This window comes from Chelonoidis abingdonii, chromosome 11 (genome assembly GCF_003597395.2).
Source record: "Chelonoidis abingdonii isolate Lonesome George chromosome 11, CheloAbing_2.0, whole genome shotgun sequence".
Taxonomy (NCBI): Eukaryota; Metazoa; Chordata; order Testudines; family Testudinidae; genus Chelonoidis; species Chelonoidis abingdonii.
The window spans coordinates 2,283,540-2,298,236 of record NC_133779.1 but is presented as its reverse complement, the minus strand read 5'-3'; the positions used below and the strand labels follow the sequence as shown (position 1 = coordinate 2,298,236).

Here is a 14,697-nt window from a genome sequence, read left to right as displayed (position 1 = left end):
CGCTCCTCGGGACAGGCAGCTAGGCGGACACCTCGCCGTGCGGGGTCCTCGCCGGCCCGGCCGGGCAGGCGCTCGCGGGGCACCTAGGCCGGGAGGGGGGGTCCTCGCGCAGCAGCCGGCGGCGTCGCTGAGGATGACGTCACGAGGCCGGACACGGTAGCTTGCCCTGATCCAAAATGGCGCCCACGGGGCGGTGCCCTGTCCGCTGTCGGCGGGGAGGGGGCGGGCGTCTGTGAGCAACAGCGCCCAAGGAGGCGGGGTCTGGGCCAGAGGGGAGGGTAACCACGCCCCCTCCCTGGGGCAGGGGCCGGACGGGTCAGCTAGGACAGCCCCCCATGGGCAGGGCGGTGTCACTCTCACACCCCGCCCCCCTTTGCGGACAGAGTAGTTACCCTTTCCGTGGGGCAGCAACCCCCTTATGGGGCAGGGGCCGGACGGGTCAGCTAGGACAGCCCCCCATGGGCAGGGTGGACTCAGGGCAGTCTCTCACACTGTCTCCCACACTCCCACCCCCCCATATGCAGAGTAGTAACCCTTTCTGTGGGGCAGGGGCTGCCCCACCCACCCACCGCAGTAACCCATGGGGCCGGGGCTGCCACCCACAGTCCTTGGGGCAGGGCCCAGTGTAGTTCCATACTCATGAGGGGGGAAAGGATATGAAGGGCATTGCCCGCACACAAGGGGCAGGGCCAGGGGCACTCAGGGCAGTCCTCCCTCCACCGAAAGAGTATCGGGCAGACTCCCTCTAGAGGGGACAGCATGGGGAAGGGCACCCAAACACCCCTGAGCACAACTCTATGGCAAGGTCAAGGGTAGTCACTCCCCCTCCCCAGAGAGAAGAGAGTGCTCAGGACACCCCACACCCCCAGCACAGGAAGAGTGAGGAGCATTCAGAACAAACTCTCAACATACATAAAGGGAAAAGGTCCACCTTCTTGCTGGTTTCCATGCTGGTGCCCTGCCATCACACTGCAGCAGGCCAGAAGTGATATGCACCCTTTGCAACAACAGGCATTCTCCACTCCGAATAAATTCAAAAGGGTCTAAACTTCTACATGACAAAGCACAATCACAGCTCACTTCTTCCTTAGCAGTGGGGATGGGTTAAAAGCAAGGGATCCCCCAGCCTGGCTGAATTTAGGGTTCAACAAAGTTGTTACATAGAAAAAAATAACTATGCCAAAGTCTTGCCATAGTATCTGCTCCTAGATTCTGCCTGGGAAAGTTTCATCAGAATTAGCAGTAGCTTTTTCCATGCTTTAGCAGCAGAGCTGGATTGTGTCATGCCTAAGCCTTGTTTGAAGACAGGGACCTTCCAGCATTGCAGCACATTTATCCACCTCCACAGAACAGAAATAGGCAGAAATAGCTGCTCTTTCCTCACTAACTTGGGCTGCAGGAGGAAGAGTCCCATTCTACACCCAGGCTTTCTTGAGCCTGTTAAAAATGTGGCTTCAACCTGGCCAGTTCTCAGGCAGTGAACCTGGAGCGTTTACTCCAGCTGACAGGTTGGGCTTGTTTATCTCAAGACTTGACTAATCTTCACAGCTGCTTCAACATACTAATGAATCAAACCAACAAGTGAAGGAACATGGCTGGAGTGCAGGGGGCAGCAGCCTTTCAGCAGTGGTGTGCTGAGTCTTCACTTATTCACTCTCATTTAAGGTTTTACATGCCAGTAATATATTTTAATGTTTTTAGAAGGTCTCTTTCAATATGTCTATAATATATAACTCAACAAGTGTTGTATGTAAAGTAAATAAGGTTTTTAAGTGTTTAAGAAGCTCCATTTAAAATTAAAACACTGAACAGGCCTGGACCAGTGGCCAAAACCCAGTCAGTGTGAGTGCCACTGAAAATCAGCTCTCATGCCACAGGTTGCCTACCTCTGCTCTAGCTTCTGAAGAGACAGGCTTGTTAATGAACAGCTGGAACACTTGAATAGGTTATCAGACTGTGGTCCAAGGACAGAAAATATAAACACAAGGAGAGCAGCATGAGTCATTAGATCAACAAAAGCATCAGCTTAGAAAAGAAATCTCAGAGCAGTTCATTAATTCGTATCTACCATATGTGCCAACAGATGAATAGACAGACAGCTCGACTGCTAACCGAGTGATTTTGCAAGGATTCCGTGCCCAAAGTGAAAAATATCCTCAAACAAAAAAAACCATGAGAACTATTCTACAGTGGAGGCAATGTTTGTAAGACTGAATTTGACAGGGAAAGAAGGGGTTTTGCTGATTTCCAGCCTTGCCCCCGGAAGTGAACCCTCTCAAACATTTTCTTGAGGAACTGGAATGAAATATTCTGCAGTTAGTTCAGTTGACACATCAAGAGCTGGGGTAGATTCTAGGTCAGTCTGCTCAGTTCAGTCCTGTTAGCTCCACCGAGCACAGACAGCTGAATACACAGGGCAGATTTGGCAACTGAGGATAGTTTTTTTGTGTTGGCTTCATAGCCAGCATTCAGAATAGAATCACAATTTAAAAGGATTGCAAGGTAATGGGAGAAGTCAGTTGCAATGAGGGAGAGGAAGTTGTGCAGGGAGGATGGGAGACCTCCAACATGCAAGCCCACAAATGCACTCAGTGAAGCAGCATGAATTTAGCTGCAACGTTACAGTTAGAAAAATCTGCTTCTGCTCATGCAAAGTTTTTATTTTTCTTGTGCAATTATTCACTACACTCAGCAAGAGTCACTTTCTGTTGACATTAAAACATGCAGCAAGACTTCCTGTTTCTTTCGACAAACAATACAGAAGTAGGGATTCCTGCAGGGTAAACCCTGAACTGCCCTGGCCCGACCCCTCTTGGGCTAGGTTTCAAAACCAAGACAGAATGACCCAGAAATAAAAAAAAACTTTTATGGCAACATGGACTGTACACACACAATACTGAATGGGAGTAACATTCCCTTCCAACCAGGTGCCATGTCCACCACAGCAAGTGGCCTGCTGCATACAGAATTCACCCATGCTGCAGAGTCTTCTGCCTAGTCCAAGATAGGATTAAATTAAACAGTCACCACAGAAGGGTTTGCTAAGGTTACTTATATACCAGAAGCACAGAACTAATTTTTGGCTACCCACGTGGCGTGGGAATGACTGTCCAGTCCAGCTCTCACCTCTTTGGGCTGCACGCAAATGACAGTGTCTGATGCCCCTTAATAGCTGGCCGTAGAGCAGCACTACAGTCCTGTGGGTGGGGGGGAAGGAATGGGGTGTATTTCTCAAGCTAGCATGTGCAGTTGACAAAGCAACGGGAAAGGAGGAGATAGGAAGCGTCACTTTGCTCTGTATCACAACTGTCAGCTCCTTGCAGAGCTCTGGGGACTGAGGGGAGGCCCTGGGAAGTATTTGCTGCCAAGACATTAGACACAAGGGGCGTACAGTTCTTCACTGAAATAAGCAGGAGATAGAAGTGCCAGTTTGTGCTTGCCACATTTCCCAGCTCCCTGGGGGCTAGGAGAGGCCAGAGAGTAGCAGAACCTGTTCTCACAGCTCAGGCCACAGGGGAAAGTCACCGCACCTGTAATCTCCCAGCCTAAAGGAGGGTTCTGGGCCTGCTGGAGATACTCAAAACTCAGGCTTCTGAACCCCTACAGGGATCTGATCACAGGCTAGGGAGGGGAGGCAGTTAAGGGCTGAGGGAGAGGCTCTTCCCATCCCCACTCCTGCTGGTACCGAGTCTGAAATCCCTGCCTGGGATGGGAAAGACCTGTCCCATCAAACAGTGTGGGGCAGTGAGAAAGGATCTGTTCTAAACAGCAGGAATGAGGAGGCAATCTGACTTTGTGCTGTCTTCTGAAACAAGCATGAAGCACGTCAGGGCTGAAGCAAGTTTAAGATCTTAATCTTACAGAGTAATTTTTATACAATTAAATATCTGAAGAGGGAACAAGAGGGATGGGGAAGGGTGTTAGACCATCGCACCAGGGCAGGAGCCCGCAGGCAGGCTGGGAAGCTACACGGACCAGGAAGTCATTGTTTGGCCCTGGGGGAATGAGTTAGAGTCATGCCAATACATCATCTGTAAAGCAGCTGAGTTAGGTGGTTACAGCTGCAAACCCTGTCTTTGCTAAATGAAGTTAAGCTCTTTGGGCTGTGGGGCAAAAGGGTTACGAGACAAGGGATAATATGTCACTGAAGTCTGAATCCTTCTCCTCCAGGCGCCACCCTCCCCACCCCAAAGATATCCATGCAGACTTCTGCAGAGGAAAGAGTTGATGGTGACAGGGAAGGAGGGGATGGGGTTTAACGCAGGTCCTCCTCTTCACCCTGGATGGTTTTCTTGATACGGAGGAGCATGGTGGTGAGCCACTGGTCCAGCCGTGAGATGGAATCATACTCCTTTACCTGGAAGGTCAGGGAGAGAATGATCAGAATGAGTGCTATACACCTGGCTGTATTCACCTGGTGGCTGGTTAGCACTATGCAGCAGGAAACAGGCCATTGCAGTAGATACACTTTGGAGCCTGGAATTTCCTACAAGAAACAAATCCACTCAGGGTAAAACCCAGCTTCTCTTCCCCATGTTCTCCTTAGTCCTTAACTTCAAGGAGCTCTACTTAATGTTTCTAGGTTCCATGTTAACCCAACTAGTGTTCTGAAAATTAAGAAAAAAAAACAAAAAAAAAAAAAAACACTTCCCCTCTCCCAAAGTAAGCCCACATATAGCTTGTTGTGGGCTGATCTGCAGAAGTGCCACGCTCCCAAGACTCCTGATGAAGCCAATAGGAGCTGCATCCTGTGCTGACACACAACAGGAGCCTGGACAAGGAAGTCAGGCTTTCCCGGGGGTGGGTGAGGAAGTGAATTAGTAACAGCCCTACAGAGAAATCAGGCAGAATATCTGCCTGATCCATTAGTCTGTACCAAGGAAGGGGCAGGAGCTCTGTGGCCTGGTCATTTATGGCAAGATGGGATTAAGTCCTTGAAAACACACTGTAGTGCGCAATCCACCACCAAACCTGGGACTGGCTATCACAGTGATCACACAAGCAGGCTCAGCATGCCCTGTTTCTGACAAGGACTCCTCACACCCATGTGTGCAGCTGTTACACTCGCGTCCCAAGCAGACACTTCACACCAGGCTCTCTCCAGTGTGGAGCTGCGTTAGACGCTTCCCTCCCCGCTGCACTTACAGAGTCAGTGTAGCTGTCAATGTTCTGTTCTTCATGAGCTTCCAGTAGCTTCTGTGAGGGGGAGAAAGGAATAAGGATCAGCACAGATATGGACTAATTTCCAGAAATGGCGGGAACTCCCAGTAACCTGCTGCACCTTTGAGGCTTAAGCCAGGTCACAGGTGCAAGCAGAGACCTTGTAGCTAAAGCCAGCCTTATTATCGGGAAAATCCAACTGGCTGACAGGCAGCTCCAGTTGAACAGCTGCCCTGTGTATCAGGATTGGATCTGGCTTTTTATTTTAAGCACAATAGTTTATCAAAGCAACAGATTTAGAGCACTGTCCGCAGGAGGGCAGGAGCTGCCCTAGCAGTCCAGCGCACTCTGCAAAAATCCCAGTTCTGCACTAGCCAGCCCACAGGGGAACAGAACTAGTCCAGGGGCCTCTCAACCCACCTCGGGGATGGGTACACCCCTACTTCCTTGCTGCTTAGCAACACTGCAGTTCAACAGGCTTCCTGCACACTGGCTTCTCACAGGTAGAGCAGGATGGCTCCTCATCTTGCTAAAGGCAAGAATGGATTTTGGTACGGAACAGCTGGACCAACAGAAGAGCACTTCATGCTCTTCAGACCAGCAGCTCTCAGCCAGGAGTCCAGGGCCCCCTGCAGGGGGCCATGAAGAGATTTCAGCCGGTCCACCAAGCAGGGCCAGCATTAAACTCATTGGGGCCCAGGGCAGAAAGCCAAAGCCCCACCATGCAGGGCGGAAGCCGAAGCCTGAACAACTTAGCTTTGCAGGGCCCCGGGCAACTGCCCTGCTTGCTACCCCCTAACACTGGCCCTGGCTTTTATATACAGAAACACAATTGTGGCACAAGTGGGCTGTGGAGTTTTTACAGAATGCTGGGGGGGGCCTCAGAGAAAAAAGGTTGAGGACCCCCGCTTTAGACAATTAGAAGAGTCCAGTAAATGTTAGTGGTAGAGTCATTTCACTCTAGATTTGCAGACAGTTTGATTTTAAACTTCCCTATCTGGCCACTTCTCACATGGGTCCTCCCAAGGCACAATACTCTGCTTCTGAATTGGGGGAGGAGCAGGGAGACTCATGCGATTCTGAGGTCTGAACCACCAGGCAGCACAGGGACAATAAGGAAGAGTCACTCACTTTAACCAGTTTGCACTCCCTGGAGTCCGAGAAGGCTGGGAACATCTCTTCATATTTCTGTATGGCCAGCTGGAAAGAGAGGAGGGGGAACAGATAGCTCAGTGGTTTGAGCACTGGCCTGCTAAACCCAGGGTTGTGAGTTCAATCCTTGAGGGGGCCATTTAGGGAAGTGGGGTAAAAATCTGTCTGGGGATTGATCCTGCTTTGAGCAGGGGGTTGGAAGGGACCTCAGGAGGTATCTAGCCCAACCCTGATGTGATTCTGTGAGAGCCCTGCCTGTGGCTTGAGTGACTGCTCACAAAGGGAGCAGGGGAACTAGACTGCTTGGACAGGGCTTTGAGGGGTTTTTACAGGTGGTCACTCCAGAGGCAACAGAGCTCCCCCCAACTTCATTGCGGGCCCCTCTAGGGGCTACCCTTGCTTGAGGTGTTTACATGGACTGATGAGGTGCTGGTGGAGCAGGCCCTTGGACCCCCAGCCTCACGGCCCGCTCAGTAGCAGAGCGGCGGCTCTGTAGCACCAGACCAACCTTTGCGTTGAGCATGTCAATGCAGAAGTGGCAGAGGGCCGCCTTGAAGAAATATTCCTTAGCACTGTACTTCAGCAGGGGACTGTCCATCGCATTAGTGCCCACCTGCAACACAACAAAGGGATCAGATTCCTACTGAGGGACGAATATTTGGGTGCCTGTCCAGGATGTACATGGAGCAGGGGGACACCCTATCTGAATCCTCGTCCTCTACACTAGGACAGGAATGGCCAGCTTCCCATACACACCCGTTGCCTCCAACACACCCAGCCCTGCCATGGCAATCTGCAGACACCCCTCACTCAGAGATGGTGCCGTGAGCTCAGAATGGACCTTAACAGAGTGAGGCATTTACACAGCTATTCCCATCCACCCTACAAGAACCGCAGGCAGACACAGCCAGCCGGGATCTCCACAGACCCAGCCTTGTGGATTTTGGATCTCCCCAGGAAAAAAGGAAAGGAAAGGAGACACCATGAGGTGAGCAAACACGCCTGCCCTTTAAACACAGACCTGCTCATAGATCTCGATGGCTTTCTGGTACTGCTCCAGCTGGGCTGCGTAAGTGGCCACTTTCAGTAAACATTTGTTGGCAGAGCTGCAAAGAAACAAAAATGGCAAGAAACAGACTGACAGCAGCATCCCGAAGGCTATGCTCCCCGCTGGTCATTTGCAAGGATTGTGAAGTGCGCTCCCTTCCCAAGGGCAGAGTGTGTAGCGTGAAGTGAGAAGGCACTGCCTCAGATACACTCAACCAACCACACAAATGCAGTTCTCTTCCCCCCCCATACCCCCCAGCAACAGGAGACTCCAGGATCCCTGCTTTAACACATGCCCTGTTACATAGGAGAGCTTTCTACACCCAAACTGTCCACAGGCTGACTACACAGGATCAAGCAGCCCCTTTAGGTGCATTTTGTTGATCTGCCACTGGGCCCAGGTGCCTAAGGGTTTGCTCAGTATCACGATGCCACTAAAGAGTGGGGGGAAAATGAGCAGTGTCTGCATCGTACCCTTTATAGCAACAATCACTGCAGTCAAGTCCTTTCTAAAGGCTCAGCCGCAGACCCAGCTGTGCACCAGAGTGGGGAAGCAAAGAGGCACAAGGAACCGACCTGCAATGCCAGAGCCTGTGCAGCGGGACAGCAGCTCCAGCTGGGCTGCTACTCACCCTCCCAGAGGGTGAAGCAGAGCCATAGCCCTACCCCTGTCACACAGGAGCTAGAAAGCTCATGGGCTGGCACAGCTACCCCTTATCTGGGCTTGATTGTAAGGTTACAACATCGCCTCAAGGGAGCTGTGCTGGCATGGCCACCCATATGCCTACAGAGCACAGGCATTAAGGCATGGCTGTTATGCTGCATTCTACAGCAAGAGGAGGCAAAGCAGCAGCTGATTTACCTGTTGGATTCTTCCCCTTTGTAGTAATCAGCAGCTTGCTCATAATGGGCTATCGCCTAGAAAGAACAACACACCATGAGGGCAACCCAGGCAGTTTGCTGGCAGCACTAGCGGAATTGAGAGACCACAGCACCACCTCCCAAGGACAGCGCCACACGCCAGAACTGCAGAGAACCCTACACACAAAATCCACCCACGCCTTCAGCCATCTGTGAGGCAAACTCCAGAACACAGGGCCTGAGCCGAGAGGTGTCGCTCATCAACCAGCAATGGAGTCCAGGGTCAGAGCCTGTGGCTGGAGCCTCACTAGAACCTAGAACATCCATCCCCATCAGGTACTCCTGCAGTTGCGGCCCCAACCAAGACAGGCACTGCGTGAACAGAGTCCCTGCCCAAGAGAGATTACACAATCACCCCCCCACGCGTGCGCGCACACACACACACACACACACACACACAAATTAAGACCGGAGATTAATAGACTCTGGGCATGGCATGCAGGAAGATTTTGGTGGAGGCAGGAACTGACCCCAGGTCTCTCCAGTCCCCGTTCGGTGCCTTAACCACAAGGCCATCCTTCCTCCTCTTGTCTGACCTAGATCCATTAGACATATTAAGCTGGTTCTGTAGCTTTCTCAGAGTCAGTACTGTGAGACTGCCATGGGACCACAGCCCACCACCCCCGTGACAACCCCAGCACTCTGGATTTTCCTCCCATCAGCTCCGAAGCAGAATTTTACAAGATACACACCCCCACTCTGGTTGTGATGTTGCACTCCATATACTTTATGGAAATATGCTTGTGAATATGACATAACTGGAATATGCTTTAAACTAAATACCCCTTGTATGGTACCATTAGAAAGCTTGTAATCTACTGAGTGTGTTCATCCTATTTGCTTGCATGTATTTTTTCTATGTCTGGAGTTAGAAAAATAAAATATAATATGTTTACATCAGTAATACAAGTTTAAGTGGAAGCCATTAAGGGTGCTTCAGAATCAATGAACTGTGAATGAGTTTATTTACCTGCAAGCCTTCTTGTGTACCTGTGGGCTGGGGCTAATAAAGAATGAGGTCTCACAGGAACACGTGACCATGTCACCTGATACTAAAATCCATCTTAAATCTTGTACTTTTCCATTTAGAAGAAGGGGTGGGAGCCAAGCACAGACAAAAGATCCCCACCTTGTGCCAAAGCTATAAAAGGGGGTGGAGCAGGGGGCTTGTCACAAGGGGGCTGCCAGTCATGAGAAAACCCGTTTACTGCCTGAGATAGTATTTCAAGTGAAATAGGTTTAAGCTCAGCTGAAAAAAGCCAAAGTAGCTGTTCGCATGGGTTTGATATACGCAGCGCCAGTTTGTGTGTGGGCAGTCCTGCAGAACTGAGGCAGCAGCAGGAGTTCTCCTGCACAAGGAAGAACGTTATTTCTTCTGAATCATTTTGTCTTATAAAAGAGAAGGAGCGATCCTAGGGAGACACAGCTGGAGCTTACTGCTCCTCTGGCGCTCAGACACCCACATGAGCCAAATGTATTAACCTTTAATCAATCACAACACAAGCCATGCCAAAGGGCTGCACAGATTTTTTGGTAGCTCTTTGCCAGCATCTGCATTCCAAATGCCTGCGATTTGTTCCAGCTGGTGAATTTAGTTTTGCTTCTGTTTACAAACATGGTGTCCTCCCAAGGGGAGGCTTACAGGACCCAATTCTCCATTGCCCTGCAACTTGCGCAGTCATTTACATCGGCATGGAGTGCCGCCATTCTGATGGGCTCGTGTTTTCCATCCATGTTGCGCTGGTGAGAGTGACCACAAGGTACAGAACAATCGAGAACCTGGCCCTGAACCAGATCCAGCTTTCAGGCCAGCTGGGAGCAACTAACATGACCTCAAAATACACCACCAGTTGCCAGGGTTCCACCTGGGTTTAAACCTCAGGACGTATGGAAACCCAAGGCAAGACCCATTCCTCTAGGCTACCGAGCCATTCGCATCCACCCCCAATCTCTTGCTTCTGATATTGACTGGTACCACCAGCTTCAGAGGAAGGTGCAAAAAACATAATGAACACTTTTGTAGCAGGTTGTCATAATTATCTTCCAACCCTTCCCCCTTCTGCTCCATCAGTTAGCAATTGGCTTAGATCTGCAGCAGGATTTATAACCCTAATTACCAAGAAGTTACTCTAACAGTGGGTGTTCTCATTAGCCATGAGTGTGTCTAATGTGAGGACTTAAGCTTCATCCTGTGTTTGAATCCCAAGGCTGTACATCCCCAACACAGCAACACCATCAGGCCAACCACAGCAGACTTTGCATTTAACCTATTTCTAGATGAGAGCTACAAGGCAGACTGATTCCCTCCCTTCCCACAGCATCCTCAGGTCTTACCTTTTCTATATCCACCAACTCCGTCTCATAGATCTCTGCTATCGATATGTGATGCTTGGCAGCGATGGTGAATCGACCCTGGAAGAGGAGAGGGAAATTAATGCAAGTCCACTGACTCAACAACTTCAGCTCCTGTGTCTTTGCACTTGTGCTACACTTGCAGTGGGGAGGATGCACTGGCGAACCTCAGGGAATTCCCACTGGAGTTCTCTGAATGGCACCACAGTGGGTATAAACACACCTGCCATGGCAGCCGATTCTGAAGTCGCTACAAACCCCTCTTTTAAGTCCAATACCGGCTTCATTCAGCTGGCAAAACTGCAGCAGGCCGCCCTGCTCAGTCCAGTCCAGTCCACACACTGGTTAGGACACAGGTTGAATTATATCTAGGGTACCCACTCACTGCTGTACCCAAGTGCTAGGCTATTAGCCAGAGGCACCCTCTGCTTCTGCCTCAACTTGGCCAAGAACACAGTGGCTGAATCACCAACTCTTCCAAGCAGTTTCATGGTACGTTTAGGAACCACAAGTAATCAGGGTCATCTGATCTGGCTGACAGCACTTCCAGCAGCACAGAGCTACAGGGCTAAGAGCCCAGTGAAGAGCACCAGCTACTGGATCACCCTCCCTTCTGCAGCAGGCCAGACGGAGAGAAAGTTCTGTAGTTTGGTCCACAGACATGGTGGGACAGACTTACCATGTCTGTGTAGATCTCGATAGCTCTGATCAAACAGTTAATGGCCTCTGTTTAAAACAAAAAAAAAAAAAAAATTTTAGCATAGGAGCTTAGAGAAATGAAGCTGTTCAGTAACTCTTCTGATCTGCCTGAAAATGACAGCCAGGTGTTTGTTTCTAGCACAACCCATCCACAGAGATCAATAGCCACTTAAGAAAAGCTGCGGAGGCTGCAAACCTCCAGAGAATTGAGAGCAAGGGACAGGTGGTACCACAGCTAGAAGGGGCCTGCAGAGGAACTAATGAATTGATGAAGATTCTCTCTGTAGTGGTGTTATTTCACACCCTGCGCCCCAATGTCTCATGCAGCTGTTGTCCAGGCCAGTCCAGCAAAAGAAAGCCTCAGTGACCAGAGCACAAGGCTGCAATGAGTGAGGTGACCAGGAAACTGCCACCGACTTGGTTAGGACGGTAGAGATTACCAAGCTCACAAGAATCCCGAGGTATTGCAGTCAGCCATCAACCAGATGCTGCCTGCGAGGAAAAAGCTTTAGGCGCTTTTGTGCATTGTACCCATAACATTTACAACACTGTAGCACTTCCAGGACCCCTGGGCTCAGACACTTCATGAGACACAGTCCCTGCCCTGAAGGGCTCAGTCTGAAGGGACAAGACACAACAAAAAGGGCAAGAGGGAGGGGGAAGTGACTGGCCAAAAGATCTCACAGCAGGTCAGCAGCAGAGCCAGGAGCAGAGCTGACTTGGCTGGACATTGAGCACAGGGCCCTCTCCTTCAGACCATGCTGCCTCTCTACAACCGTGAAAAGACGGAGGTGGAAGATGTGCGCAAGCTACTAGTTTATTCACCCCAAACAACGAGCTTTGTTCAGGGTTAAGGACTGTTCATGCAAAGCTCACCAGCATAACCACTAACATAAGAAAACCAGGTGTCTCCACAACACTTCATGGCCCCAATCCTTCACCTGTCTCCAGGCAAGCGAACCCTGGCATTTCCACAAAGACTCACCAATTCAGCTAAATCAGCAGTGGCCCCTGCAAGACTAAGGGCTAAAGTTCAGAGTCCCCTTGAAATAAAGGAGAGGATTCCATGCTCTTCAGACAAGATCTGCCAGGAGCTCATATGGACTATGAACACATGGCTCCCAAAGACAAGGCCAGTAGCCTGCTCTGGCTAATACCTCGCAGCGCTGTGAGCAACACAAGATGGCTCCCTTCACTACTACATTTTGCTCTAGTACAAGAGGAGCTTCTCTCACCAGCATTTTGACGGGGGAGGGTGTTTTTCAGCACATAAATGCCAAGCTCTGACAGGCAAGTTTTTCTTACTGTTCCCAAATGTCACTCGCACTGCTCCCTAGCAGGAAGCGGACTGGCCAGAAATCAGCCCTAGGATAAGCAGCTGCCGCTAAACCAATAGGTGTTGCGCCTGCTGAATCTTAGACTGCTTTAGTCCAAGGGGCCTGGAAAGCTAATGCAGGCTGGGAGTAACGTGAAACAGGGATGTGGGTATTTACCAGTGAATCAGGTCAGGCTCCATCTGCAAGCTTTCAAAAGAGAGAACTACAAGTCCCGCTTGGGCTGGACATAGGAATCATTGGGGGAGCCTCTCTGGCCTGAGTTAGTCTGGGCATGTCATAATGGTCCCCTCTGGCCTTCAAGTTATGAACATATTTCCTTAGTGCTGTGAGCTCTGGCACCTGGGCCATTTAAGCCTGCCAGACACTCATTTCTGGCCTGTACATTGACTAAGGGGCTCTCTTCCCCTTGCCATAACTTGGCAACTATCACTAGGAAGAAAGAGCAGCTGCCCTTGTTTCTTCCCCAAGCTACGTCCAGCCAGGCCCCCAGTGCTGTCCCCCAGAGCTAAGGATTAAGAGGAGAACTTGAGCTGGTAGATTTGGGGATTTTTTCCTTTAATTGGGGTTGCCTGCATGTCCAGTTATTGACACCTCTAACACCCAGGGTTACAGCCAGGTTCTTTGGAAAGAAGACATAGTTGCACCAGAGCAGGATCTCTCCCTCCTAAAGGCAGGCCAGACCTGCTCTGCCTGTCCAATCAGCTCACAGCAAAAATGCCACGATGCTAACCTTTATGTCCTGCTACAGGCTGGTGATGTTGATGCTCTTCGCATCAGAGTAGAGGGCATGCTCCTGCTTGTGTTCCCGCTGGGGGACAGGGAACTGCAGTCCCAGGAATTGATACACTAGTTACATGCACAAGATTGTCCTTTTGCTGGTGTAGGATATCCTTAGACAAACAAACAGAGTTTGTCTTCTTAAGGGAGTTCTGCCTGAGTAATGGGATTTAGCAGAGAGAGGCAAAAAAATAATCCCACTAATGAGAGGAAAAATACAACGAGCCCCACTGGGACTGGCTCAAATCCCTCTGCCCACCATGCCCTGATACCATCTCCCCGTCTCGCAAAAACTACTCGGGAGAACAAACACTGGCTGCTCTGAGGAGAGCAATGTGGCTGGATAATCAGAACACAAAATCGCCGAAAGATTAGGCAAATCCCCTAGAGGATTAAATTTGTTGTCTCCTCAGGTTACTTCATTATCTTTTCTCCAGAATCACCACCCAAGCAGATCTAACTGCATGTGCAAAACCCCAGCTCAGATAACCATGGCATAAGTTATCAACCTCAAAGCATACAACATCAAGTAGAATCCCTCTTGCGCTGGGCACTACAAATAGAGGGACACACTGCAAACTGCTCTGGAGAGGCTTGCAGAGAGCCTCCACAGGGTCTGCTCCCACAGAACTCACTGCCTGCAGGATATGCCCTTCGACAGAAGAAAGATTTAAAGAGTAGTTAGTTCTAAGAACTCCTTCAGTTCTCTGCTGCACAGGGAACATTTGTACAGAGCAGTCCCTTAGAAGCTTAATTAGGAGACTTTACTCTTTTCTGCATGGCCACACATAGTGCATCTCTGTAGGCTGCCCAAGCTCCCTCATTTTCAGCTGCACTCCTTGCTATTAGCTCTTTTGATAAGGTTAACCAGCCACAAGAACTTCCACGCGGAATTGAGTCCTAAGCTTCCTGTCTTTTTGCTGGTTAGGGTCACAACCAGTGTGACTTTGCCATCTGTGAAAGGAGAAGCGCTCCCAGATGGTAGGTCAGATTGTATCGAGGTCCCCTCCTGAGCACGATGGCATGCCTGCTGCATCCTAACCAGCTAATCCACACCAGAGAGGAAACTGCAGCAGTCAGTACTGCAGAACATTAACTCCAGCACAAAATTCCAGCTGACCAGTTAACAGTCACAGCAGAGAAAGCCCCCCCAAGCACTCAGTCAGAGCAGCAGGAGCAGTATACCTGGAAGCTGTTGCAATATTCTAGTAATAGGTTTATCCCAGCGTAATGCAATTCACACACACACACA

The 14,697-nt window shown here is 50.2% G+C and overlaps 1 protein-coding gene across 2 annotated transcripts in view; it reads right to left on the bottom strand.

Moving 5' to 3' along the window:
* Positions 1-2,639: 2,639 nt before the first annotated feature.
* The window catches only part of NAPA (NSF attachment protein alpha), a 21,372-nt gene continuing 9,314 nt past the window's right edge, over positions 2,640-14,697 (bottom strand). For both annotated transcript variants that reach the window (XM_032804484.2, XM_032804485.2), the window contains exons 4-11: positions 11,312-11,358; positions 10,615-10,692; positions 8,222-8,277; positions 7,334-7,418; positions 6,821-6,925; positions 6,292-6,360; positions 5,146-5,196; positions 2,640-4,357 (exon numbers count right to left, since the gene is read on the bottom strand). In XM_032804484.2, the coding sequence (XP_032660375.1) occupies positions 4,256-4,357; positions 5,146-5,196; positions 6,292-6,360; positions 6,821-6,925; positions 7,334-7,418; positions 8,222-8,277; positions 10,615-10,692; positions 11,312-11,358 (593 nt within the window). In that variant the 3' untranslated portion in view covers positions 2,640-4,255. The remainder of the gene's footprint in view (positions 4,358-5,145; positions 5,197-6,291; positions 6,361-6,820; positions 6,926-7,333; positions 7,419-8,221; positions 8,278-10,614; positions 10,693-11,311; positions 11,359-14,697) is intronic.